Source organism: Ictidomys tridecemlineatus, chromosome 15, assembly GCF_052094955.1.
Source record: "Ictidomys tridecemlineatus isolate mIctTri1 chromosome 15, mIctTri1.hap1, whole genome shotgun sequence".
Taxonomy (NCBI): Eukaryota; Metazoa; Chordata; class Mammalia; order Rodentia; family Sciuridae; genus Ictidomys; species Ictidomys tridecemlineatus.
The window spans coordinates 22,353,173-22,379,679 of NC_135491.1; the positions used below are offsets into that span (position 1 = coordinate 22,353,173).

The 26,507-nt window shown below is 44.5% G+C and overlaps 1 protein-coding gene across 2 annotated transcripts; it reads right to left on the reverse strand.

Moving 5' to 3' along the window:
• Window positions 1–3,814: 3,814 nt before the first annotated feature.
• On the reverse strand, window positions 3,815–21,078 carry Pop4 (POP4 ribonuclease P/MRP subunit). Of its 2 annotated transcripts, none has more exons than XM_040279290.2 (7): window positions 20,821–21,078; window positions 17,868–17,920; window positions 16,072–16,295; window positions 14,572–14,649; window positions 14,332–14,393; window positions 12,483–12,584; window positions 3,815–10,011 (listed from the first exon to the last, which is right to left on the reverse strand). In XM_040279290.2, exons 1-7 carry the CDS (start codon window positions 20,825–20,827, stop codon window positions 9,908–9,910), a joined length of 630 nt encoding a protein of 209 aa, XP_040135224.1. In that variant the 5' UTR covers window positions 20,828–21,078; the 3' UTR covers window positions 3,815–9,907. The 2 variants fall into 2 exon arrangements, with proteins under 2 accessions (XP_040135224.1, XP_005330705.1); XM_005330648.5 differs by lacking the exon at window positions 3,815–10,011 and adding an exon at window positions 11,092–11,607 and having other exon boundaries at window positions 20,821–21,076.
• Window positions 21,079–26,507: the final 5,429 nt, after the last annotated feature.

Sequence of the window (26,507 nt, forward strand, 5' to 3'; positions counted from 1 at the left end):
TTTCACTTATCATTGTCCCTAGTGCCTGAAGTTGTTAGAGAACTTTCTAGAACAAACCTGATTCATTGCTCCCTGATGTCTAGAGACTTCCATTTTTACATATAACTGAAATGAAATTTGGGAAAACAAATGACCTGACCTATGTGCAATTCATTTTGGTATTTTATTTTGTAGTCTATTCAAGGTCATATTCCAGCTACATTAATGACAAGAGCCAGTGAAGTTGTGATGCACAATTTGGAAACATTAGCCCAAAGCACTGTAACTGCAAGGCGTGCTGAGACGTGGACCCGGCATGCATGTAGACCGTGGGTCCGGCAGTCAAGGGAGATGTCTCAGAAGCACAGTCTTGCCAGAGGTGGCCCTGAAATGATTCACAAGTGCCTGATGACACAGTTGTGGGGATGTTCACTGATTCACTTATTCTCTGAGCACCTGCACTGAGTCAGCCTTTGTGCTGAGCCCTGGGTCTCAGAGTGAATTTCTCAAGAGTTCAAAGACAAGGAGGCAGACACAGGTTTACAGCACAGCGCAGAAGGATCATGACAAATACAGGTCCCAGGTCTCTAGGTGAAGGGGCATCTGGCCAGGCCTGTGGCCCCAGGAGTGACCATGATCACCTTGGAGACCCAGGGGATGTATCAGGATGCTGAAGCACTACAGTTTTCAAAGCTCAAGTTTTTCAGACTTGTTCTTGGAGGTCATGGATTATCCTATCCATTCAACAACAGAAAGAGCCAAGACAGAGCAAATTCAATGAGCACTTACTTTGTGCCTCGCTGTCCCTACAACGGATTCTCAGAGTGAAGGATGTGCCCAATGTCATGCTAATTAAAGGCATACAGATGCCAGGCTCCCCCACCAGGGTTTCTGGTCTAAGTTTCGGACTGGCTGTTGAAGTCTGGGCTCTGATATTGTCCTGAAAACCCCCCAGGTGATTCTAATGTGCACCCAGAATGCAGCTGCACTGAGCTGGATATAGGTTCTTCCTCAGAAAGGCCAGCCCCAACCTTCCTGCAAGAGCCACCAGGGAGTAGAGAAGAGCAGGACTGGGCAGTCAGTGCAAGGCCTGGAGAGCCAGCTTTGCTCCTCAACACTGGGGAGAGGAGGGTGACCGAGTTAGGGTGGCTGGGAAAGTCTCTCTCCAGAAGGCGGCAGTCAGTCTGTCCTCAGAGGAGGGCCAGGAGTCAGCCTTCTGTACACTCAGTGCTTGAGATCCTTCAGACTCATGCTGAAATCCAATCTCCAATGAGATGACATTAAGAAACGGGGCCTGTGGCAGATGATGAGATCACAGAGGTGGAGCTCTCGTGAATGGACTTAGTGCCCTTATAAAAGAGGCCCCAGAGAGATGGCTCACCCCTTTTTCATGTCACAGTGAAACGATGGTTGTCTGTGAGGAGGGCCCTTACCAGACACCAAATCTATAAGCACTTTGATCATAACCTTCCCTGCATCAGAATTGTGAGAAATAAACTTCTGTGGTTGATAAGGTGCCTAAGTCTGTGGTATTTGTGTTCTGGCAACTTGAATGAATAAAGACACAGACATAGAATGGGGGGGGACCATCCTGGACAACTTTCCTGGGACCACTGTAGGCTGGTGGGGCTGGAACAGATGCCCAGCTGCCTTGTTGGCCCAGGCTTGTGATAAAACCAGGACAGTTCCCGCAAAATGTGGTCAAATTGGTCCCCTCACCAGGAGCCAAAGGACGAGAGGGAGGCTGATGTGAGGTGGGGCTGAGCGGGGCAAAGGCCAGTCCATGAAGGACTCAGATAAGATTTTACTGTATGCTCCGGGGACTGGGAGGAACACCTGTGGGAGGCCTGGAGATGTTGCCACAGGGAGCACTGGAGCCTCCAGGTCAGAAGGGAAGGAGCCTGTGTGGTAGTGACTCTGTCGTCTGATTTGGGAACTGCAGTCGGAGCTGTCCTATTTTGTGGAGCCCCCGAGCCCTTCTGTCTTCATTATTTAGGGCCACGACTTACCTTTTACTCAACAAAGCCAGAATGGGGCTGCCACCATAAAGCCCCTGGAATGGGGCCCAGGTGGCTGGCAGGGCCTCCTCAGAGAAACATAAGCCTTTCGTGAGCGGACTGTAACTATCATTTACATTAATTAGGCAGCCGGATAATAGGGTGTTCAATAGTTATTGCAGTCTTTAAATTCTGCAGCAAACACCGCCAGGAGCCAGAAGTTGGCAGGGGCTCGTGCCTTGCAAAAAAAATAGTCTTTTTCTCATCCTGGCAATGGGGCTTTACATCTGAGGGAAAGGGAGCCTTCCTCAAGTCCTGGAAGGAGGGCCGATTTGGGGAGAGGGGCAAAGCCACATGATCCACCTGCTGGCTACGTGATCCTGGGTGGATTAATTCATGTCCTTGGCTAGCAATTGGGCCACTAATGCCCAAATCTCAGGACTATTCTGAAGTTCCACCAGGAGTTGGGACATGGAGGGAACCACTTGGCAAAACACCTGGTCCTGTATGTCCGGAAGATGATACTGTCATCTTGGCACTCTGAGTTTTTGTGTGACCCCACACACGTGAACCTTCATCCTTGTGCTTTATTCACGATGCTAGAGAGAACATGGCATCAGGAGGTGGTGCCTTGCCTCAGGTCACAAAGTTGAGCAGGCAAGGACCCAGCCCTCCAGCGTCCCAGCTGTGTGCCTGCATGCATCCCTCTCCCTGGTCCTGGCTTTGCTTGCTTTTCTAATTTCTGGCTGCCCAAGGCTCCTTCCCCTCGGACTTTCCTACCTACCCACTCCTCTCCAAGGAGACCTCAGCAGCAGTCTCAGCCCCGCTCCTTGGCCCTGCCAGCCTCAGCTTCCTGCCCCTCCATCTAACAGCCCAAATCGCTGGTGCCAACCCCCTCTCACCTAGTGGCCCTCCTTAGACCACTTGGTTGTGATAGATGGAGGCTCAAGGGGACAGGGGCAGAGTCCCTGAGGCCTTGATCATGTTTCTGTGTATATAATGTCAACCCTGTTGCAGGCCACGGGCGTCTTCCACAGGCCGTGCCTCCTGGAGGTTTCCTGGCCCTTACTCTGGCTCTGCTGGTTTACTTCTCCACCTCTGCCCTGGATTCCTGCTGCCCTGCCCAGTGCCTGAACGTCCAGCTGCATCTCAGCTGCTCTCCCCTCTGGGTCCTGCCCCCAACCTTAATTCCTGGCTGAAGGTTCCTTTGCCCACCAGACTCCAGCTCAGCTCTGAAATCTTGTCTTAAGGTCAGGTCCTGAGGGAAGCTTGCTCATCTCCACATCTGCCAGGGACCACTGACTTAAGCTCTGTTCCCTTCCCTGTCCCACCCCACAGCCGCCATTCACCATCCTACCCACTAAATTGTGAGCCTCACATGGGTGGGAACCAGCAGATCTGTGGCAACCACACCCTCGTGACTGAAGTGTTGCTGAATTCTTGGTCCCCAGAGGTCCAGGGCAGAGAAAAAGTCATTATTTTGAGAGGCTGGGGGAGACAATAAAATTGTGAATTTGGTGACATACTGCATTTCTTAGGACTTTGAGTTTTCTTGCTTTAAATCTGCGATTCTTAGGCAGGGGCCATTATGATAATTGGGTCCTGCTGTTAAAGAACAAGATTTGCCAGCGAAATGCTAAAATCATTTCAGATACCTATAAAACATTCACAAAATAGATTTAATTATTCTTTACAAATAACATTAAAAATATTTTTAGTTGTAGGTGGACACAACTGCTTTATTTTATTTGTTTATTTTTTTATGTGGTGCTGAGGATGGATCCCAGTGCCTCACAGGTACTAGGCAAGTGTTCTACCATTAAGCCACAACCCACTGCTACAAATAACATTTTTAATTGAAGTATAACATACAAGCACATGGATACAAAGTTTATAGTGCTGTGTTTTCACCCAGCAAGTGCACTCATATTTCTAGCCCCCAGGTCACAGAGGTACATGTGACAATGACAGCCCTTTAGGCTCCAGTCCTATGCAGGAAGGGCACTGGGGAGACAGATCCTCAAGTTCCACCAGGAGTTGGGCCGCGGAGGGAACTACTCTGTTCACTGCTTCTGCTGTGAATAGAGTAGCTTCTGTGTGTTTCGGGCAATGGTGTGGTGGTAAATACTGAACAAGCCCTGACTTCTGCACGTGGTATCTGCTGTGGTGTAAATACTGCCATGGTAGGTTCAAGCTGCTGATGTGGAGTTGGGAAGAGATGCACCTATTGGCTGGCTGGTGTAAGCCTCTCTAGTATAGTACTGGCTTCAGGCCCATGTAATCATAAAAAGCATTGTAATCACACACTTTTCGGGGAGACCAAGGGCAACTAAGGGTGCTTCCCATCTCACCTTCACTGCAAAGCAAGCTTCCACTGAGCAGAAGGCAGGGCCATTAGCAGCATTAGCTGCAACATCATTTCCCTCTCCCTCTCTCTTTTTTAGCAGAGGGTGAAGTTTAGTTTGTGTAGATTAAATGTTTCCACAATAAATGCCACAACCCTTTTCTTTGCATCTTTGCTGCTGGAACTAAGGTCAAGAGTAAGTTGAGCCTTGAACTGGGGTTTCCTGACTCAGTGTTGGCAGCACACCTGCACCCTGGGGTTCAGTGGGTGAAACTGAAAAGGACAGAGAAGCACTGGTCACATGTCACAGCTGTTTGCAGAGTATAGGTTGATCAGTATGAATAGCAGCAGAGGAAGGCTCCAATGATGCAGGCTTTCTTGGCACCTGGGGACTCTTGCTGGCAAGGGTGCTGGCCAGCGTGGAAAGGTGGGGTAGCATGTTGATGTCAGGATATGGTGTTACTCTGCAGTGGACAAGCCACCTGGGGCTCTGACTGGGCCAGATGGAGGTCACTAGGTGGCATTATGGCTTCTGTGTGCACCAACCCTTATCCACTATCAGAACCAACCTTTGTCTTATTTTTTTTTTCCTTTTTGGTCAGACAAGAAATATTTACTGAACATTTACAAAGTTTGAAAAGCCATGTTCTGCATCACATGGGGTTTATGATGGTTACAATGGAATATGAGGTAGGCAACATCCCAGCGTTCATGGAGCTTACTATATCCTAGTGGGAGAAAATGACATTAAACAAGCAGGTAAAATTGTCAGCTACTGAGAAGGGCTTCAGAAGGTGTAAGATGGTGTAATATGATATGGAAGGGTTGCTGGGGGGGAACTAGGAGGGAAAGGGCCTCCCTGAGAAGGAGGCTTCCAAGTGTGGCAAGAGAATGCAGGGGAGGAGGGGGACAAGATGGCCTAGGTAGCAGGTGGCGAGGGCCTCAGCAACCCTGGTCAGGGGCATGACTTAATTGTGAGAGATTGCTCATGGTTTTTAAGCAAAGGAGTGGCCTGATTTGAGTCATGTTTCCAAAGGTCATGTGGCGTGGCCAGTGAGGGACTGTGGCTGGGAGTGGGATGGCAGGCAGAGGAGGGCTGGTGCAGGGAAGATGAAGAGCTGGGAGGAGAGCCACCAAGACCTCCAAAGATTGATTGGGGGCATGAGCACAAGAGAGGATTGGAAGATGCCTCCTGGTTTTGCCAGCTGAGTAACGGAGAGATGATGAGGCCATTTTCTGAAGTGGGAATGGAGGGGTGTGGATTTGCAGGGGGAAGTCCACGACTCTGGGTGAGGCCCTCAAGTGGGGATGCTCGTTAGATATCCAAGTGCAGATGTCAGGGGAACGGAATTTTTATTCCCTCAAAAACCTATTACAGGTCAGATATGTTTCCAGATAATTGGTGATCCACTGATCAAAATAAAGTCATTATTCTTAAGAAGCTTATATACTAATCAGGGGAACAAAGACAATAAACAAAGTTACATATTCAACTCTAGTTGACAACATGATTGTGAGAGTCTTAAGTCTAGCTGGAAATGTGAATGTGACCACCTATGGAGGGAATGTGGAAAAGAATTCCAAAGCAGGCATACCTGTGTGCCTGGTGACTCTGGAGGACAAGGAAGGAGGATTGCAAGTTGGAGGCCAGCCTCCAGAACTTAGAGAATTTGTCTCAAAATAAAAAAATAAGAACTTCAATAGTGAAGTACCTTTGAGTTCAATTCCTAGTACAAAAGCAAAAACAACAATAACAAAAACTCCAAATATGGAGCTCAGGGCACATACCAATATTTGGAAGTTTGGAAGAGGAGAATCCACCCAAGGACACTAAGCAGCAGCAGTCAGGGAAGTGAGTGAAATTTGGGAGCATGGGGATTCAGAGGAGTTTTAGGGTGTAGGAACAATTAATGATGACTGATGCTGATGAGAAAGGCCAAGTAAGATCAAGATGGAGAATTGACTACTAACTTTGGAAAGACGAATCAATTGAGTGAGAGCTGTTCAATGGAGGGGCAGAGGCAAAAGAAAAGTGATGTTTTCCATTTCATCTCATCTCATCCTACTGAACCCACTCACCCCAATCAATTCTACCCTATCCCTGTCTATGCCATCTCACCTGCTCCATGATACCACCTCATGATCCATGATACTGTAGACATCTGGTATTTAGTGAGAATCTCTAGGCAAGTTCCTATAGCCTCCTCATCTTCCTCCCTCACCAAACCCCTCCTCTTCCAGGAGCTCAGCCTGATGGACCAGGAGAGAAAACCTTTTCTGTGAAAGGCATATGGAGAGGGGAGGGCAAATCTTTTCTCCTGAGAGCTTCCTGTTATGACTGGAGAGTATCGTCTTCTTTAGGCAAAGCTGACCAGGGCACAGAATGGTGAACCCCATTTGGGGCCTGTCCATTCAAATTCCCCCAGGGATGGCAGCTCTGACGCTACTCTGTGTGCAGCCCATCTCTGCGCCTGTCTAGTTAGCAATGCTCGTCCTTCACAGCTCAGGAAAAATTACCAAGAATGTTATTGACTCTAATTTTAATTTGTCTAACACTCTTGTTAATGATGTCTATTTAAGACATCCATTAAAGGCCCATGAGGTTAATTAAATGGACAATTCCAATACAGTTCTATTAGAACCCCCTCTATTAAATTAATATTATAGACATTTAACAGATGTCTTAATGAGGCATTATAGCTAAGAAATGCAAACTAAATTAACACTAAAGCCATTGTCCAGAAAGAAAGCTTTTTATCATAATTTATGGCTTTTTGGAGGAATGTTCATGTTTACTTTTCAGAACCTAGGAGATCAGTCATTTGATGATCTTTTCTGTCATCCAGAAAATGCTGGCCCAAGAGTTCCAAATCTTAAATCACAGTCCAGACATCAGAGCTGGAAGAGACTTTAGACACCATCTGGAGTCCACCGTCCTCAAACACCAATGATTGAAGGAAACAGCTGGGGTCTTAGATAAACACACAACTATCTAGGTCCTGTCCCTGGAGTCTGATGCAGTAGGTCTGAGGTACAGCACAGGATCTGGCTGCTTTTGACTTGCACTCTGCAGACTTGGATGCAGGAAGTTCCAAGATCTCATTTTAGGAAAATTTGATCTAGTCGAATGGCCCCACTTAGCAGTTGGTTACCCTAAGACCCCCAAAGACTTCAGGACTTGAATGGATCAGCAGAATTCACAATCTGCCCCATGAATTAAAACTTTCCTAGCAGTTCTTGCTATTTATCTCCTTCCATTAATGAGTTGGGCAGAACCTTAGGCATCTTCTATGGGTTTGAGACTGGCAGCCACACACCTTCTTCCCATCAGTGGACAGACCCCCCATGAACCTTTCACTGATTTCCTGGGTAATTTGTGATGATCCTGAAGCCTCTTGTCCTGAACCTGGGTTTGAATACATTCTTCAGATCCCACAGCTGCCCAAGCTTGGAGCTACATCCTCCCAGGGGCCTCCTTGGTTCATTCACGTTGCCCACCTTGGTATACATTTCCTCCCACAATAAGGGAGAAAGAGTTTGGCATTTGCAAAAATAAAGGGGAACTTAGCAAACCAAGGGTTTTAGGATCTATAGGGAGCAGCCCTGAATCTAAGTTATTGAAAGAGCAAGTAATATAACTCAGTGGAAATGGGAGCTCAGGGTCTAGAAATTGAACTGGCTAGTGATCCTAACACCTCGTATATTAAAGCCCTAAAACTCACAATATGACTGTATTTGGGGTTAGTTTGTTGTTGTTGTTGTTGTTTGTTTTTGGTTTTGGTACTAAGGATTGAACTCAGGGCCACTTTACTACTGAGCTATATCTACAATCCTTTTTATTTTTAAATTTTGAGACAGGGTCTTACAAATTGCTAAGATGGCCTCAAACTTGATGTCCTCCTGCCTCAGACCTGAATTATTGGGATTAAAAGCATTAAGCAACTATGCCCAGAAAGAAATAGGGTCTTTAAAGAGGCAATTAAGGTTAAATGTGGTCATAGGGTGGTGCCCTAATCCAACAGGACCAATGTCCTAATTAGAGGAAGTCACACTAGAGAGACCTCTCTCCCCTTGCATACAGATGACAGGCCACATGAGAACACAGTGAGAAGGCGCTGGCTGTCTGCAAGCCACGAAGACTTCTTCTGGCCTCACTAGAAGCCAATCCTGACAGCACCTTCATTGTGGACTGCTTGCTTCTAGAACTATGAGAAAACAACTCTGTTGCTGAAGCACCGTCTATGATATTTTGTTATGGAGGTTTGAGCAGACTGATAGCACCCTCCAGTTGCTTTTCTCCCCACAGAGAGGCTCTGGCTTGTCCCCTGGGTGCTCTGTGTTGCAGCTAATCCTCAATTCAGAGATGGCTCTGGGAACTAGAAAAGTGCCTCAGGGCCTGCTCACTCTGGAGAACAGTGGGTCTCTGGGCTGACACCTCCTGATCTAGAAGCCTCCTAAGTCCTAACTTGGAGATGGTAGCCACCTTTTCTCCCCATTGGCCTCTCTGGCACTTTTTCTGGTGCATGATTTACAAGAGGCAGACTAAGCTATATGGAACATGGGCTTGCACTTCAAGGCCTCAGCCTCTACTAGGGTCCTGCTCCTTGGTTAGACACAGATCAGACTGCCAAGTACCACTGCGACAAGGCTTGAGTCACAGCCTGTGGGGACATGGCCATCCCTGATCCATGCTCCTGCTCTGTGTAGCTTCATCAAGACCTGTGCCCTTCCTGACTTGGCCCTCTTCTGCCTGGGAGGAGGATGTAGACCTTAGTGCCTGGGACCTGGTAGCCCCTGGATGGGCCAAGAAGACAAAAGTACATCCCAGAAACCAGCAAGCACAGCCACAGCTTTGTGGCAGGTGAGGGTTCTCACCAAGTCTCCTTTGGCAGAGTGGGAGAGAAGTCTACAAATTATACAGCCACTCACACAGAAACTTGAGTCTGCGCCAAATGAAAAACAGATTTCACATGGCAAGTGGTACCAACAACTTTTCTGGAAAGCAACTGTGTATTTACACAACATTGGATGCCTTTTACATTGCAGAGGGGTGGGAACGGGCAGGATGGCTCAGGGAGTTATAGCACCTATGCCGCTGTTACAAATGTGGCACTTTCAGCTGGTTGGAAGAACAGAAGCTACTTTGCACTGAAGGCAGACATTTCCTTAGTGGGAAGGCAGGTAGTAAAGACAGTATATTATATACTTTAGCACATTCTCTTTCTCTTCTTTGCAGCCATTCTACAGTAAAAAATACAGCTCTAGAGCCAGGCTATTAGGTTCAAATCCCAGCTTTTTTGCTCTCAGTCAGTGAGGCCTTGTAGTTACTATGCCAGGTTCCCTGTCCAAGGTTATACTGGCACTTGAGCTCTGTCCCCTAGTCCATGCACCATAGCAGCAAAGACTGTGTGCTAACTGGAGAGAGCACCTGCACTGCCTCAGAAGCATCCTGGAGAGCAGTGGGCCCAACATACTGGATGGAAGCAGGGCCAAGCAGCGAGGCTGGTCCCGTGGAACTGCAGATGCACTGAGCTTCCAGGAGGTGCAGTGTCACAGAGCTAGGTCTTTCTGTTCTCCTGTCACAGAGTCAGTGTTTACACTTCCCTTCTCCACCCTGGTGTTTCTCTTCCAGTGTGGTCTGGGTGGAAGACACTAGAAGGCAAAGCTTCTGGCATCGCTGCTTCTCCTGGGCTAAGAAAAAGCACATGAATTGGATGTCACCAGGGATGCTTCTGCCCTCACCTTGGTGGTCAACAGACACTTGCTTCTTAAAGGGAAGGAACAATCTGTCACCCCGAGCCATGTTTCTGACCCATGTGGCTTTCCCAGCACCAGCCACTGGAAGGCTGGTCCCCCACACCATTGGTACTTTGCCCCCCGGCCTGTTTTTCCTCTGGCCCTTCGTAGAAGGGCCTTGTCTACTGGCCACAGAGAGCTGGAGTCAGGTTGAAAAGCCAAGTCTTTCAACAGCAAATGGTATTAAGATATGGAAAGGTGCCATGTGTTGGGGACTTCGGTTTTCCTAGGTGAGACCTTGGAAAGTGATGCAGTTAACCTGCCTCTGGAGCCCAGGAGACTCAGGAGGGAGAATGCAAACTGTAGGTTTAAGTTACTTGTACTGGAACAACTGCTAGTAAGCACAGAGGGACCTAGTGTTTTGTCTCAGTAACCCACTCCTCTTCTAATCCTTGAAGAAATGAAACAGATATTATTATTACTGTGTATATATATGTGACTGCATGACCAATGTGATTCTACAACCTGTATACTCATAAAAATGAGATTTTGTAACCCATGTGATTCAAATGTATGATATGTCAAGGTCATTGTACTGTCATGTGTAACTAATTAAAACAAATAAAAAAACACCAGTTTTTTTTTTAAAGAAATGAGCCTTAAGACACTTAGCAACTTCATCACTCACTCCTCTTCAACTTTCCCTCTCTCCCCTCCTTTTTTTTGTCTGCTACATCCCTAGCCCTCTCATAACTTTCTTTAAACTGCAACATAAACCTTAGTTAGCTCAGTGAGTTTGATGACAGGTACTTTTAAAAGTAATGTATCAAAGATGTGCTGCACCAATGTGAAAGGCAGGGCATGATGGCATAACTCTGTGGCTCCCCTCCCTTTCAACCTGGTGAGTTGCAGGAATAGTTCTTTTTTAAAATATATCTTTATTTCATTTATTTTTATGTGGTAATGAGGATCGAACTCAGTGCCTCACGTGTAAGGCAAACGCTCTACCACTGAGCTACAGCCCCAGCCCAGGAATGTTTATGCATACATGTATATTTTATTACAACATGAAGAAGTGATCATCATACAACATTCAGAAAACACAAAAATATGAAAAAGAAATAAACAAATAGTTCCACTCTTCAAATAAAGCAGGGTTAATCCTGGTGTGTTCTCTGCTATTCTCTTCTCTCCATGAGAGTAATATAAAATTAAGATCACTTAGAAATAGACCTCTGTCCCCTGACTTCTTTACTCAGTGCATTGTGCATATTCCCATATTACTCCATGTTCTTAACTCTCATTTCCCTTGGGTGGAGGTGGTCTACTACCAGAATCTCTTCACTGACAGGTGGTCTGTAGGGTGTTTCCAAGTTTCAGGTGTCACAAACAATTGTCAAAAGTGGCAAATAATTCACAGGTCAATTATTCCCTTTGCTTTGAATTTCTTGGCAGACCGCTCACTTGACCGAAGCTGGAATTTGCTCCCATAAATGTAGGAAACAAAGTCATCAATTTCTACTGTGAACACACAGTTTACCTTGGGGATAACTGGGTTAGGGTGGGGAGAAGAAAAAGGATGAGAAAAAAAAATCCAGTGGTAAGTTCAATTTTATGTAGAATGTTATTCACAAAACACATGTATTAAAAAAAATAAGCTAAGAAAATAGGAAACAGGGAAACCCACCAAGGTAGCAGCACATGACTACCTGTGGTTATTCTGTCATACAGCCAATTGACTCACATTCTAAGTATAACTCAACACCTAATTCTCAGGGCCAAAGGCTATGAACCAAATTCTCAGAACAAGAAGCTCCCAGAACAACTGCAGAAACAGGTTTTTCCACATAACCTTCAGACAGGCTCTTGGCCTTATGCTCAGTGGAGAAACTTTCACACCACTTTCTGAAGTTTATAATGTTTAGCAGAACATACGAAGGAACAGTGACTGGGGGTGTAGCTTAGTGGTAGAGTGTGTGCTGGAAAAACAAGAGAGAAGGAGGTGGGGATCTCTGAAATTCTGGCAGACCCAATGTGCCTGCTTGAGCAATGCTGGCCATAATGATATCCTAAGTGTCACCACAAAAAGCATGGTCCTCAGAACTCCAGGCACAGGAGTTCTCCAGGCACATGGTCCTCCGTTATCTGTTTACTCCTTTGGAAGGTAGCAACTTTTGGAAGATGGAGGGTCCCACACAGAACTTAGACAGAAACAAGCAGTCGGGGCTGCTGGCCAGGTACACAAATGCCTCCTGGGAGGCCCAATGGGCAGGGGTGGGCTCTGCAGGCTAGGAATGTAGAGTTGCTAAGTATCTGCAATCTGTCCTGACTCAATAGGACAAATGGAACTCCTGGAGCCTCAAAGAGATAAGGTAGCAGGTAGGGAGACCACAGTCCATAATACCCTTAGAGACATGGTTACATACCTTTCAGACGATCTTCTTTGGTGATAATTTTGAAAACATGCTTTGTTTCCTGTAGAAGGATTCCTGTGACACCCACGTATGAAGGGCATTTGGATTTTGTGACTGCAAATGAGAAAGGTAGCTGAAACCTCAGGCCTCTCTGGTGTTGGAAAAGCCAGTCAGCCAGTCCTCAAGGGTTTGGGGGTGCTGGTTCCATTTACTGACCTAGCAACAGAATAAAGGAAGCACCCAGAGGGTAGAGGCTTCACAGCTTACCCAAGTGAGAAGTCAGATTTCCCAAATCCTTGCCCTGGAGCTTTGTTTTGTCTGGGTTGTTCTTATGAGATGCCCTTTGGAATGCATGTGGACACCAGGGTCTGAGGAAGGGTTTTGGAGACAAGAGGTCATAGGTGCTCAGCATCACCAATGCCCAATGTCTGTTTTTCTGATGGAGCCAATTGTCATTGGCAGAATCTGAATGAACACCTTCCTGTTGTGCATTCCCCAGGATCTCCTGAACTCTGACTGGAATGGGAGTCCTGCTGTAGAGCAGTCAGCAATGTCAGGCGAGTCACCACCATAGGCAGCAGGGTCTTCACCTGTCCTGACCACTGACTTGGTGCTGTATAGATATTCACTAAGCATCTACTATGTTCCTGGTACAGTTGTAGGTAGTGCTGGGAGCACAGCACTGAATGAGATGATTCTGGATCCTGCTCTCATTCAATGTTCTAACAGTGGTGGTGGTGGGGAATGTGTGGCAAAACACAGAAAAATATATTTTCTCAGTAATAAGTTCTCTGAAGAAAATAAGGACAGAGTAAGAAGGTAGAGGGGCCACTTTTAGCAATGGCAGACCCTCAGGAGAAGTGATATCTGAGAAGGGGCCTAAATAATAAGAAGCAGTCAGTAGATGAACACACAGGATAACTCTCTGAGCAGAGAGAAAGAACAAAGGCAAGGTCCCTAAGGCAGAGGCAAGTCCAAAGAAGTGAGGCAGAAAGAAGGCCAGTGTGGTTAGACTACTGCCCAAGGGAAGTAAGCCGGGCCTTTCAGACAATAGTAAGGAGGCAGACTTACTCAAAAAGGATGGAAAGCTCTTGGGAGGTTTAAAGGAGGGAAGAGACATGAGTTGATGTGTTCTTTTTTTCCCTTTCCTTTGTGTGTGTGTGATGGAACCCTGGGCCTTGAGCATGCTAGGCAGGTGCTCTACCACTGAACGATACCTGTAGCCCTTCATGATCTGATTTCTGTTATAAAACCTTTGGCTGTGTGATCTGGGGAAGTGTGTCCACTGGGAGAGGGTTAGGCAGCTCCTGAAGAAATGCAGGACAGATGGTGGTGGTTTAGATTTGGCTACTAGGATGTGCTGATAGACTAGAAGAGAATTAGAAAAGAAGAAACATGCATATCTCTTACATGTTTGGCTTGAACAGCCAGAGTAAATGGTAGTTCTATTAATTAAGATAGGAAAGACCAGGGTGGGGCTGACTTGAGGGGAGACTAAAAGTTCTGTTTTGAATACATAGTTTGAAGTTCCTACTGGACACCAGGCCTTGTGTTCAGGGAAAAGGTCTATGCTGGAGATGTCAACTTCAGAACCATCTGTCAGTCACAGCAGACTTTGGAAACCGTGTGACAGGCTGAAAGGGACTCTGTGTTCAAGATTCTTGGCCATGTATAAATTCCCACAGAGTGTGTGCAGAATGTGTCCAACAAGATCAGAATAGGCCCAGATAGCTATAACCATCTATGACCATGCTGATAATCTGGAGATATTTTGAGGAACCCATGTGGCAATGTAAGAGCTATGTTGCTACTGAGTGATAGTATGAACATCTGGATGACCAGGTGCTCTTAAGCAAATTACCTGAAATAATAGCACCGTGAAGATCTGCTTTTAACAGCTTGGCTTGAATCATCTGTGGCTGCCTACAAGGTAAACAGAAGCCCTGAATTTATACCATGATGAAGAGTTCTGAACAAAGCAAACAGGTCTACAAACTTCTGCAGCCAGGCAACACAGACAGCTGCTTCCTAAGGCTGCACTGACAATTACCCTAAGATTTGGGATCTATTCCAGTGGGTAAATCCTCAAAAACCAACTCACGTGTCTGGCTTGAGACCATTGCACAAGTCCCGGATATACTGTTTCCAGAGTTCATGCAGAGGGAGAAAAAGACTGTATCTGTGATCAAGTCAGAAACAGGTGAAAAGTTAGGCAATATCATTAGCTTGTTGTTATAATGTTCAAATAACACAGAGCTTGACTTCATGCCAATAATGATGACCTGGAACCATTAGGGACTGGGTGTAAATCCTAATTCCACTGCTGACAATTTAACTAAAATCAGATACCTTTATCTCTTGAACACTGGTTTCCTCGAAGGTAGACCTTTTTGAGGTTGCTTCTGCTAATGAGAAAAGAAAGGAGCGGCCCTTCTTTGCCCTGTCATTCTTCCTGCTGGTTAGATAACAGCCATGACACCTGGAGCTTCAGCAGTCATCCCAGACCCTGAGGAACATCTACAGGCAATAATGTGCTGTTTGGGTCCCTGATGGCTATGAGACTGGCTGCCTTACCAGGGTGCCATTCATCTGTTCTTCTCATGAGAGAGAAATGACTGCAGTATTATTTAAGTAACTGAATTTGAAAGCTAATCTGTCACATATTATTGAACTTAGGGAGCCCACGGTGTACAGGAGTTGCTAGTTGTCATGCTGGTACTCCTGTAAGGTAACAGGTCTGTCTGGAAGGCGATGGAGCAAGTGGTGGGAAGGGAAGAGAACAGGTGAGAGTCCCCAAAGGCCTCCCTCCAAGGCTATTATCACTTGTCTTGGTGTTTCATGGGGAATCTACTTACATGAATGAGGCCATGGGTTAGAGAAACAAGAACCACAAACTGAAAGCCGAAAATGACCTCTACTTGTGAGGACAGCAGTGAGGTAACCCTGGGGCAGGTAACAATCACCTCCTTCACCCACAGCCTGCTGCTGGTTTCTTGAGAGGGGCCATGGTCAAAATGACATATTTAAATTGTCTTCTGGAATGTGGGAGGCTATTTGGCTATAGATCTCCAAGCAAAAGCCTATAAATAGTCCCAAGACACACAAACTCAGAATTATTGCCAAAGGGAGACAGAGTGTCAGCCAGAGGAAAATGTCCTCCCACAAGATGGTGATACATTCCTTTCAGAAATTTTCAAAATGTGTAGGCAGAATCTTTCTCTGGCAATAAAACCCCAATGTGTGATTCTGTAGAGTGATATTAAAAGCTACAAAGAGTTATATATTAAGAAATATCAGTTCTTCTTTTCTAAGAAAGCCAAAAGACAAACAGCCTGTTGCCACAGGCAACAGACTCACTTATGGCACTGATCTTATTAGTTAAGGCTAGGAGAGAAGCCAAACACTGAAGAGTCCTCAGTCTCACCATGCCTTGCTATTAAAAGCAAAACCCAAACACAGTATGAATTGGTAAAGGAAGGCTGCCCCCTTGTGGAGAAGATGGAGAATTAAGTGGGGCAGAAGCTGCTTAGCCAGCCACTGCGTTCCCTGCCTACTTCAAGACTTGGCAGGGATAGGACAGCAAAACAAAGGCAGGGCTCACCTCTGTTGCTCTGGTTTAATGTCAAAGAGCCGAAGATCCCTCCTCTGTCTGGCGGAGAGGCCTTTGGATTTCTTTTTCTTCTCCTTTCGCTTCCTGCGGGTGAAGTACTCCAGAACAACAGCCTTGCGCTGCAGCTGATCCTCACAAGCTTGTTGGCTCATGTGGGGCATGCTCCGCTTTAGGAAGGCCCTCACAAAGGCCTCTGCCTGACTTGCTTCCTGATGCTGCACAGAGACAGGGTGGTGTAGTACTCATCATTCTGGGCTGCCAGGACGCCAGACACTCTCACCCATCACTCCCGAAAGCCACCATCTTCGCTGACCCATCTGTCTACCCACTGAGGCTCACACAATCTTTATCTGCCAAGTGTTTGCTACCCACAGTCATCAAGATGTCACATCCATATGCCAACTTGTGAGTCTGTCACACTTAACCATCATGTCAAACACTGACTTCCTGTCCTGCTTCTCTGAGGTTATTCTGTTAAGGATTAAAAAGCCTTTTTATTTAGAAAAAGACTTCTCTCATCCTCAGCAGGGAGCAAAGCTTGGAAAATGTATGACAATGATATTTATTCAGTCCCAACCATATGAAGGAGACTTCAGTAGAATCAAGCTATGTTGTGAGGGAGAGGAACCTAAAACTAGGGAATAGAGCAAAACTAAGAACCTCAGGGTGGCCAGGAAGTAGGAATTCTCATACTGAGCCCACACCACAGTCCTCTTTCCTTGGGTATCCAGCCCTGTGTTCAGTGTGGCTAGTCTTTAAGTGATCTGTTCCTTGAAGAAAGGTGTCCAGTGCATCTCAGGTTCCTGGCTCACTTTCTCCAATGAGGCAACAGAGTCAAGGTACTATGAATGAGCACTTGCTCTTAGAGAGGACTTTTGTCCTCTGCCATAATTGTGTATAATTCCTTAAAAAACTGCAATTGTCACTGCCTCTCAAGTTGGAATTCCAGCAATCTATTACTCATCGGGCAGTGGGTGTCTCTGCCCTCTGGTCTGCTATAGTCTTGGACAGTACTCTTTACTGAAGACCTGCCTTTTGGTTTGGCCATTTGCTTGGCTCTTCTTGCTCGAATTGGATTATAAATACTAGACGAGGTTAAATGAAAGATGAAAACTTATGTGTCAAAATCTCTTCATGGAGAGGTGGTTCACAGTAAGGATGGCAGGAATAACATTTGTTTCAGCTTTATACTTTTAGACGCTAACTAGAAATGAATTCATTATCATTATTACTAAAGATGAGAAGATCCTTTTTTAAAAAAATTCTTTTAAATACCTACGTGGTCTTTCTTTCATAAAGCAGCAAAATAAAGGTATAGTGGTCTTTCAAAATCTTGATTTCAAGGTCTTATTATGAGCCACAAAATAGAGCTTTTGCCTAAATAACCAAACATGTTGAAACATCCAAATATAATCTGTAAATTCCTCTTATGAAATGTGATTTGTACACCTTCTTCAGGAGTGAAGGGAGTACAGTGACAAGGTCAAATGATAGTGCTCATCAGGGTAGTTAAGAGATGGGCATGGCCTAGTACTCCCTACGTAGTGGGAGATGACAAAAGATCAAGGAGTCCAAGTTCATTAAACTTGACTTTGGCACAACAGGAAAGGAGGCTGGCATATGGAAACATTGGCACAACAGACCTTGATGTAGTCAAAGATGTCTACCAGAAAGATGAGAAGTAAATGCAGGCAAGTACAGTTAAACCAGCACTAGAGGCTTAGAAACAACCAAGACTTCTTCACCACTGCCTCTGTTGCTCCTGGACCTCCTCCCCAAAACTGTACCTGAACATCGTACTCTTTTGCCTCTTTCTGAGAAAAAGCACGGTAGATCACACCTGGGGGATGAAAGGGGGAAAAAAAGAAGAAATGATCTATTAGATATGGCTCAAAGATTGAAGGTTTTTCTAATTATGAAAATAACTATGCTCATTCAGAGGTTGAAGATGTGAAGCAAAGCTTGTTTTCTTGTTTTTTTTTTTTTTTGGGGGGGGGGAGGTGGGGTAGAAGACTGAACCCCGGGACCCGCTCATGCCAGGCAAGTGCTCCACCATGGAGCAAGCACCTCCCACCCTTCTTGGATTGCTTCCCTTTGGCAATGTCTGTCCTAGATATTCCAAGGGTATGATTTAAAAAGAGTGCTTTTCAAACTTTAATGTGTTTAAGAAGTGTGGGATCTTATTAAAACATGGATTTTGGGTCCCTACTCCCAGATTCTACATTTCTAACAAGTATGCAGATGATATTGCATGTTATTGGACCACCCTTAAAGTTGTCTAGTTAAAAACACAAGTCAGGGGGCTGGGGATGTGGCTCAAGTGGTAGCGTGCTTGCCTGGCATGCATGCGGCCCGGGTTAGATCCTCAGCACCACATACAAACAAAGATGTTGTGTCCGCCGATAACTAAAAAATAAATATTAAAAAAATTCTCTCTCTCTCTCTCTTTAAAAAAAAAAAAAACACAAGTCAGAATTTTGAGCAGTTGTTCACTATGTCTAAATAAGCAACTCATTTAAAAGTAATGTGATATAGCTGTCCGGGTTGTGCATGGTTAGAAATACTACATTTTGCTGATTGCTTGATGTTTAAGAAAGATTTTTCACATTTTAGTATTATGAAATTAAAAAAAAATATATATATATATATATAATTGATCATATCCTGAACTGATAAAATATAGTGGTCTTTCGTCACTCTATATATTGGTCAATGTGGTGTCAACTTCTAAAAGCTTCTACACTCCTTTTTCTTCCTTGTCTGAAAAAGAAAACTGTGTATTGGGAACAAAGAACAGGTGTGAATGGAATAAAATTGGGATAAAGGTCTAGCATAAGAGCCAAATGAGGGCTGGGGTTGTAGAGCACTTGCCTTGCATAAGTGAGACCCCTGGTTTGAATCCCAGCACCACATAAAAATAAACAAATAAAATAAAGATATTGTGTCCATCTACAACTAAAAAAATAAAATAAAATAAAAGAGCCAAATGACTAGAAAACTAAATTCATGCTACACTTTATAATTTCAACCAGGCATTCTGTGCTTCCCTGAGTACATTTTTTAAACATATATATATATATATATATATATATATTTAATTGTAAATGGATCTCCTGTTTAATTTATTTATTTTTATGTGGTGCCGAGGATTGAACCCAGGGCCTCACACATGCTAGGCAAGTGCTCTACCACTGAGCCACAACTCCAGCCCCAAGCAAATCAAGGAGATTTTAAGTTCTATATAGAGTCCAATTATCCCTCAAATGGGAGATGGAAATTATAAATTGTTTGTAGGCATTTCCAGGGCCTGGAAATTTCAACTGTCATAAATGTCTAGCATTAGACTTGGAAGTCTCTCTGCAACAATACATAGTTATCAAACACTCATTATTTGCTAGGAAGTTGATAAAATGGCACATATATTTTATGTCTCATTATGGGGGGGGAAGAACAGTCAATGTAGATAATAAATGATTGGGTTGGATAGGGAAGATAGAGGCTGGTTTGAAAGTAAAGTATTTTATTTTGAAATAAAATACTAATACCTTCAGGACACTTCCCCTGCACCCTCAAGGTTGCCAAGGTTACCTGCCTCCAGGGAACTGTTTCTCCCTGCAAGCAATAGTTAACAAATGCCTCCTGGGCTACTCTCTTCGGGCCTGTATTCCTAGATGGCTACTTTCTCACTCTTGGATCACTCCACCTTTTGGTCCCCAGTCACATAGGCAAGATAATGGAAGAAAGGGAGCATGAGAACAAAGGAAATCTAAAAATCTATGCAAGGGGCAGGACACCCTGACTTCCTCTGACACCCAGCTCTGAGATGCGTTGTACACTTGTGTTGGAGTTTTTTGGGTGTTTAATCTTCACACCAGGGAAATGGGACTCATTCCTGACTCTTATCACCGGTATAAATTCACTTTCTAAGCAATCCTTTTTTTTTTTTTTTTTTTTTTTTTTGCGGGGCGTGGAGGTGTGGGGGACTCAGGATTGAACCCAGGGATTCCCTTGACCACTAGGCTACATCCCCAGGCCTTTTTATTTTTTGAGATAGGGTCTTGTTAAGCTGCTTAGGGTCTAACTTGCTGAAGCTGTCTTTACACCTACAGTCCACCTGCTTCAGCCTCCTGAGTCGCTGGGATTACAGGGATGTGCCACTACATTCGGCCTAAGCACTCTTTTAAAATTGTTATTTCCATTTATGCACACGAGAAAACTGAAGCTCAGATATGTTGAGACACTTTAACTTGAACACATAGGTAGGAGGCGGCAGAGGTGGAAATCAAAATTCTGATCTTGATCTCCATGCCCTCTTGCCTAAAACGGGCCCCGGTGCTTGCTTCCCCTCCCTGGTATATCTCTTCTCGGTTCAAATCCTAAAGCCTTGGGTTCGTGATGATTCCCCAGCAGCTCCCAGCACTTTACACCAGACAAAGGTGGGTCAACAGGTGATAAAGGGCTGCAGGGCCTGGTCCGCAGTCACCCAGAGAGGTAGTGGCTAGATGAGGCCAATCTCTTGGGCCTTCCTGCTCCAGCACTGCGAGGCGCTGAGCAGTCTCCGGGAGCACCTGCCTTCTACTCTGAAGTCAAATCCTAGCTCACAGACCGAGTCACCTTTTATGTAAGGTGTGACAATTCCCATTGTAGTCAGGTAGCCCTGACTTATTTCACCCACTAGCACCAAGTCCCCGACCCTTACATCCCCATCCCACACCAACATCGCGGCCCTCAACCCCTTACTCTTCATTGTCGGGCCGCTTCCGGTGCTCTCTGATGACGTCTCCCTCAGCGTCGTTCACTCTTTCCCTCTCTTCACTCTGTCCTGCAGCTCTCAGCCACGAGGAGGCTCTCTCTGCAAAATTTCGGCGGAAAAGGTTCCTTGTGCCCGAAGCTGCGCGGTGTGAGAAATCCACGGATACTCCGTTGTCGGCCTCCGGAGACTTTGGGAGCGCGGAGTTGGCGCCGCGCGTGACGTCACCAACGCGTGCCGGCCGGGGTTGCGCAGGCGCCTTGGGGGCTGACTCGCTGGGTTCTGATTCGCTGGGCGGTTTCAGTTTGGGTCTTCTGTAGGCCAAGTGTTCAGGTTGGGTTTAGGGCATACGGAATACTGGTGAAGACCTGGAGTATGGCTAGGCAAACCCATTTGGAGAGGACACGAGGGAGGTTGGGAACCGTGGAGGGCGCAAATAGGACGGGGATGGTGGTGCTACCCGCGGCAATGATGTCTGCGTTTCCTAACCACGGTTATTAACAATCAGCCGAGGCAGCTTCAGCTGTCGGTGCAGGCAGTGAGGTTGGGACGGGGGCTCAGGATCTGTTTCTCTTTCTGCTACTAACTAGTCTTGTGCACTCGATTAAGGCGTTTCCCATGCCTGGGCCTCTTTCCTACCTGTAGAGTGAAGTGGGTCTTGCTGGTTTCAGGTTTTTTTTTTTTTTTTTTTTTTTTTTTTTTTTGAGGGGGTTGATTACTGGGGATTGAACTCAGGGGCACTCGACCACTGAGACACATCCCCGGCCCTATTTTGTATTTTATTTAGAGACAGGGTCTCACGGAGTTGTTTAGCGCCTCACTTTTGCCGAGGCTGGCTTTAAACTCGTGATCCTCCTGCCTCAGCCTCCTGAGCCGCTGGAATTATAGGCAGGCGCCATAGCGCCCAGTTCATTTAAGCATTCTTGAAACCCAGAACATTGGTTTCCAGCAATACACTGAAAGGCACAGAGGTGGTTCTCATTGCTTTGGGGAAAGGTCCCAGTGTGAAACGAAGGCTTGGCTCCGACCCCTCTGGAGTGTCTGAATGCTATCCAGAACTTTGTGTCCTTAATTTGAGTTGACCTTAATTTGGATTGAATACTGGGCCTGCTCTGGGTGCTGGGTGGGAGAGAATAGCAGTATGACTCTTATACTCTCAACTTTGAGGGCTATGTAAATTCCTTTCTAAAAGGGGGAAATTCCCAGAACTGGAAATAAGTCTGAGGGTCTTGGTTTGAGAAACAGCAGCTTTAAGGATTCTTTGGGTGATGACCTTGTGCCAGTTTGATGTTGAAAATAAGAATGCAGGCCCTGAAACTTAGTGGCAAGAAGGTGACTCGTATAAATGAGCTCAAATGCATTTACTTGATAGGTAGATTACCTGGTTCAGAATGGAAACAACATTTAGGTCAAAATGTTTTGCACTTGCAGATGCCTGTGAATAGCTAGGATCTACAGGACTGAGTTTGAGAAAGTGCTCGGGACTAATTCCTTGTAAATAATCAAATGTAAGCTTTGTTTTTATTTTTTATTGACAAATAAAAATTTATATATTTGTGGTGTATGACATTGTGTTTTGAAATATGTATACAGTGAAATAACTAAATTGAGCTAATTAATATGAATTTCTCAGTGATTTTCAAGTATACACTGTATTATTAACCTTAGTTTTCATATTGTATCATAGCATGCTTGACAAATGGGAGTTGTTTTTTTTTTTTTTTTTTTTTTGGTGTGTGTGTGTGTGTGTGTGTGTGTGTGTGTGTGTGAGTGAATGTGCTGGTGATTTAAAACAGGGCCCTGGCACCTGGCTCTATACTGAAATACACCCCCTTCCCCACAACATGAACTTTAAAATAGCATGAAAATACAGTAGCCTGGAGGTGTAGATCAGTGGTAGAGCACTTGCCTGGTATGAATGAGGCCCTGAGTTTGGTCCCCAGTGCTGCACAAACAAAAAAGACTTGAGGGGACCCTTAGAACATGACTTCTGTGATTATGGAGATAGAGAAGGCTGATCTCTTTTTGTTTATTTTTTAGGGTTTTAGGAGTCTAACTCTCAATCATTCCTTTTCAAATAACCTTGGGAGTTTTGATATCTGCCAGTCTTCCACATAAATCTCAGATTGTGGCCGGGTTGGGGTGGAGGGCATTCCTCCTGCTCACTAATTTTTTTTTAAATAAACAAATCACTTTATTGTCCTTGGAAAATAATTATGTTTTGTATACAGAGATATACCTGTAAGGATATTTGTGATTGTTGTTTAAAATAGCAAAAACTTGGAAACAGCTCAATATTTGACAGCAGTGGACTAAGCAAATAAAGTATGTGCTACTTTATTATATAGCTTAGTTTAAATGTTTTACAATCACAGGGAAGGCTTCAAAAATTCCCATACCTCTGTTAGGTGCAGGACAAGCTGAGTAAGCTGTCTGCAGGGCATGCCTAGCTGCAGGATGACCTGGCCACTCAAACGCTCTGTCTGGTTCTTTTATCACCTGTTTGCTTCAAGCCCAAATGCCCAAACCCCCCGCTCAAGGCTGAGCACTTCACCCCCCTGCTCAAGGCTGAACACTCAACCGGACACTCAAGGCCAAGTACTTAACCCCCTTGTGTGCCAACAAGGCAGCTTGCAGACCCAGAGACCCCATTAGATTTGGGCTATAAAAACTCCCTCCTGCGGGCCTCTCTCTCTTGCTCTCTCTTGCGCTCTCTCTCTCTCTCTCTCTCTCTCTCTCTCTCTCTCTCCTTCTCTTTCCTCTCTTTTCTCCTCTGTTGCACTGCTGCAATAAAGATCTCTTAGTCGCTCCAAGTGTTGTGGTCACTTCCCTTTCAACCTCAGTATCATCTTTGGAGATTTTTATTTAGTAGATAAGTCCCAAGAATCTGTATTTTTAAAAAAGTATTCTGAGTTCACAATTTTTTTTCTATTTTTTAATTGATTGTTCAAAACATTACAGAGCTCATGATATATCATCTTTCATACATTTGACTCAATTGGGTTTTGAACTCCCCAAATACATAATGCAGACTCACTTCTGTTACATACTCACATTTTTACATAATGGCATATTAGTGACTGTTGTATTCTGCTACCTTTCCTATCCCCTACTATCCCCCCTCCCCTCCCCTCCCCTCCCATCTTCCCTCTCTACCTCCTCTGCTATTGTTCAATTCTCTCCCCCTTTTTCCCCCTCCCCCTTGCCCCTCATAACCTCTTATAATTTTGTGTATCACTGAAGGTCTCCTACCCTTTCCATATGTTTTCCCTTCTCTCTTCCTTTCTCTCCCCCCATTCGTCTTAGTTTACTGTTAGTCTTTTTCTCATGCTCTTCCTTCCTGTTCTATTCTTAGTGGCTCTCTTTATATCAAAGAAGACATTTGACATTTGTTTTTTAGGGCTTGGCTAGCTTCACTTAGCATAATCTGCTCTAATGCCATCCATTTCCCTGCAAATTCTATGATTTTGTCGTTTCTTAGTGCTGCATAATACTCCACTGTGTATAGCTGCCACAATTTTTTTATCCACTCATCTATTGAAGGGCATCTAGGTTGGTTCCACAGTCTAGCTATTGTGAATTGTGCTACTATAATCATTGATGTGGCCGTATCCGTATAGTGCGCTCTTTTAAGGTCCTCAGGGAATAGTCCAAGAAGGGCAATAGCTGGGTCAAATGGTGGATCCATTCCCAGCTTTCCCAGGAATCTCCATACTGCTTTCCAAATTGGCCTCACCATTTTGCAGTCCCACCAGCAGTGTACAAGTGTGCCCTTTTCCCCACATCCTCGCCAACACTTATTGTTGTTTGACTTCATAATGGCTGCCAATCTTACAGGATTGAAATGGTATCTTAGGGTGGTTTTGATTTGCATTTCTCTGATTGCTAGAGATGGTGAGCATTTTCTCATGTGCTTGTGGATTGATTGTATGTCCTCCTCTGAGAAGTGTCTGTTCAGGTCCTTGGCCCATTTGTTGATTGGATTATTTGTTATCTTATTGTTTAATTTTTTGAGATCTTTGTACATTCTGGATATTAGGGCTCTATCTGAGGTGTGAGGGGTAAAAATTTGTTCCCAGGATGTAGGCTCTCTATTTACCTCTTTTACTGTTTCTCTTGCTGAGAAAAAACTTTTTAGTTTAAGTAGGTCCCATTTGTTTATTCTTGTTATTAACTCTTGGGCTACGGGCGTTCTATTAAGGAATTTGGAGCCCGACCCCACAGTATGTAGATCGTAGCCAACTTTTCCTTCTATCAGACGCAGTGTCTCTGTTTTGATATCTAGCTCCTTGATCCATTTTGAGTTAACTTTTGTGGCTGGCGAGAGAAAGGGATTCAATTTCATTTTGTTGCATATGGATTTCCAATTTTCCCAACACCATTTGTTGAAGATGCTATCCTTCCTCCATTGCATGTTTTTAGCCCCTTTATCAAATATAAGATAGTTGTAACTTTGTGGATTAGTCTCTGTGTCCTCTATTCTGTACCATTGGTCCACCTGCCTGTTTTGGTACCAGTACCATGCTGTTTTTGTTACTATTGCTTTGTAGTACAGTTTGAGCTCTGGTATCGCTATACCTCCAGATTCACACTTCCTGCTTAGAATTGCTTTTGCTATTCTGGGTCTTTTGTTTTTCCATATGAATTTCATGATTGCTTTATCTATTTCTATAAGAAATGCCTTTGGGATTCTGATTGGCATCGCATTAAACCTGTAGAGAACTTTGGGTAATATCGCCATTTTGATGATGTTAGTTCTGCCTATCCATGAACAGGGTACATTTTTCCATCCTCTGAGATCTTCTTCTATCTCTCTCTTTAGGGTTCTGTAGTTTTCATTGTATAAATCTTTCACCTCTTTTGTTAGGTTGATTCCCAAGTATCTTATTTTCTTTGAGGATATTGTGAATGGAGTGGTTTTCCTTATTTCCATTTCAGAGGTTTTGTTGCTGATATACAGGAATGCCTTTGATTTGTACGTGTTGATTTTATATCCTGCCACTTTGCTGAATTCATTTATTAACTCTAGCAGATTCTTTGTAGATCCTTTTGGGTCTGTTAAGTAAATTATCATGTCATCCGCAAATAGCAATAATTTAATTTCTTCTTTTCCTATTTTTATGCCTTTAATTTCTTTTGTCTGTCTAATTGCTCTGGCTAGTACTTCAAGAACTAAATTGAATAGAAGTGGTGATAGAGGACATCCTTGTCTTGTTCCAGATTTTAGAGGGAATGCCTTCAGTTTTTCTCCGTTTAGGATGATGCTAGCCTGAGGTTTAGCATATATAGCTTTTACAATGTTGAGGTAAGTTCCTGTTATCCCTAGTTTTTCTAATGTTTTGAACATAAAGGGATGCTGTATTTTGTCAAATGCTTTTTCTGCATCTATCGAGATGATCATATGGTTCTTGTCTTTAAGCCTATTGATGTGGTGAATAGCATTTATTGATTTCCATATATTGAACCAGCCTTGCATCCCAGGGATGAATCCTACTTGATCATGGTGCACAAGTTTTCTGATATGTTTTTGTATTCGATTCGCCAGAATTTTATTGAGAATTTTTGCATCCAAGTTCATTAGAGATATTGGTCTGTAGTTTTCTTTCTTTGAAGTGTCTTTGTCTGGTTTTGGGATCAGAGTGATGTTGGCCTCATAGAATGAATTTGGAAGAGCTCC

Excerpts from the sequence above, each read along its gene's own strand:
- Pop4 (XM_005330648.5), bottom strand. Across the intron at positions 14,394-14,571 it reads AATGGTCTCAAGCCAGACAC|GCAGCCACAGATGATTCAAG; the intron begins GTGAGTTGGTTT and ends TTTACCTTGTAG. Across the intron at positions 12,585-14,331 it reads TCACGGTGCTATTATTTCAG|TCACAAAATCCAAATGCCCT; the intron begins GTAATTTGCTTA and ends TCTCATTTGCAG.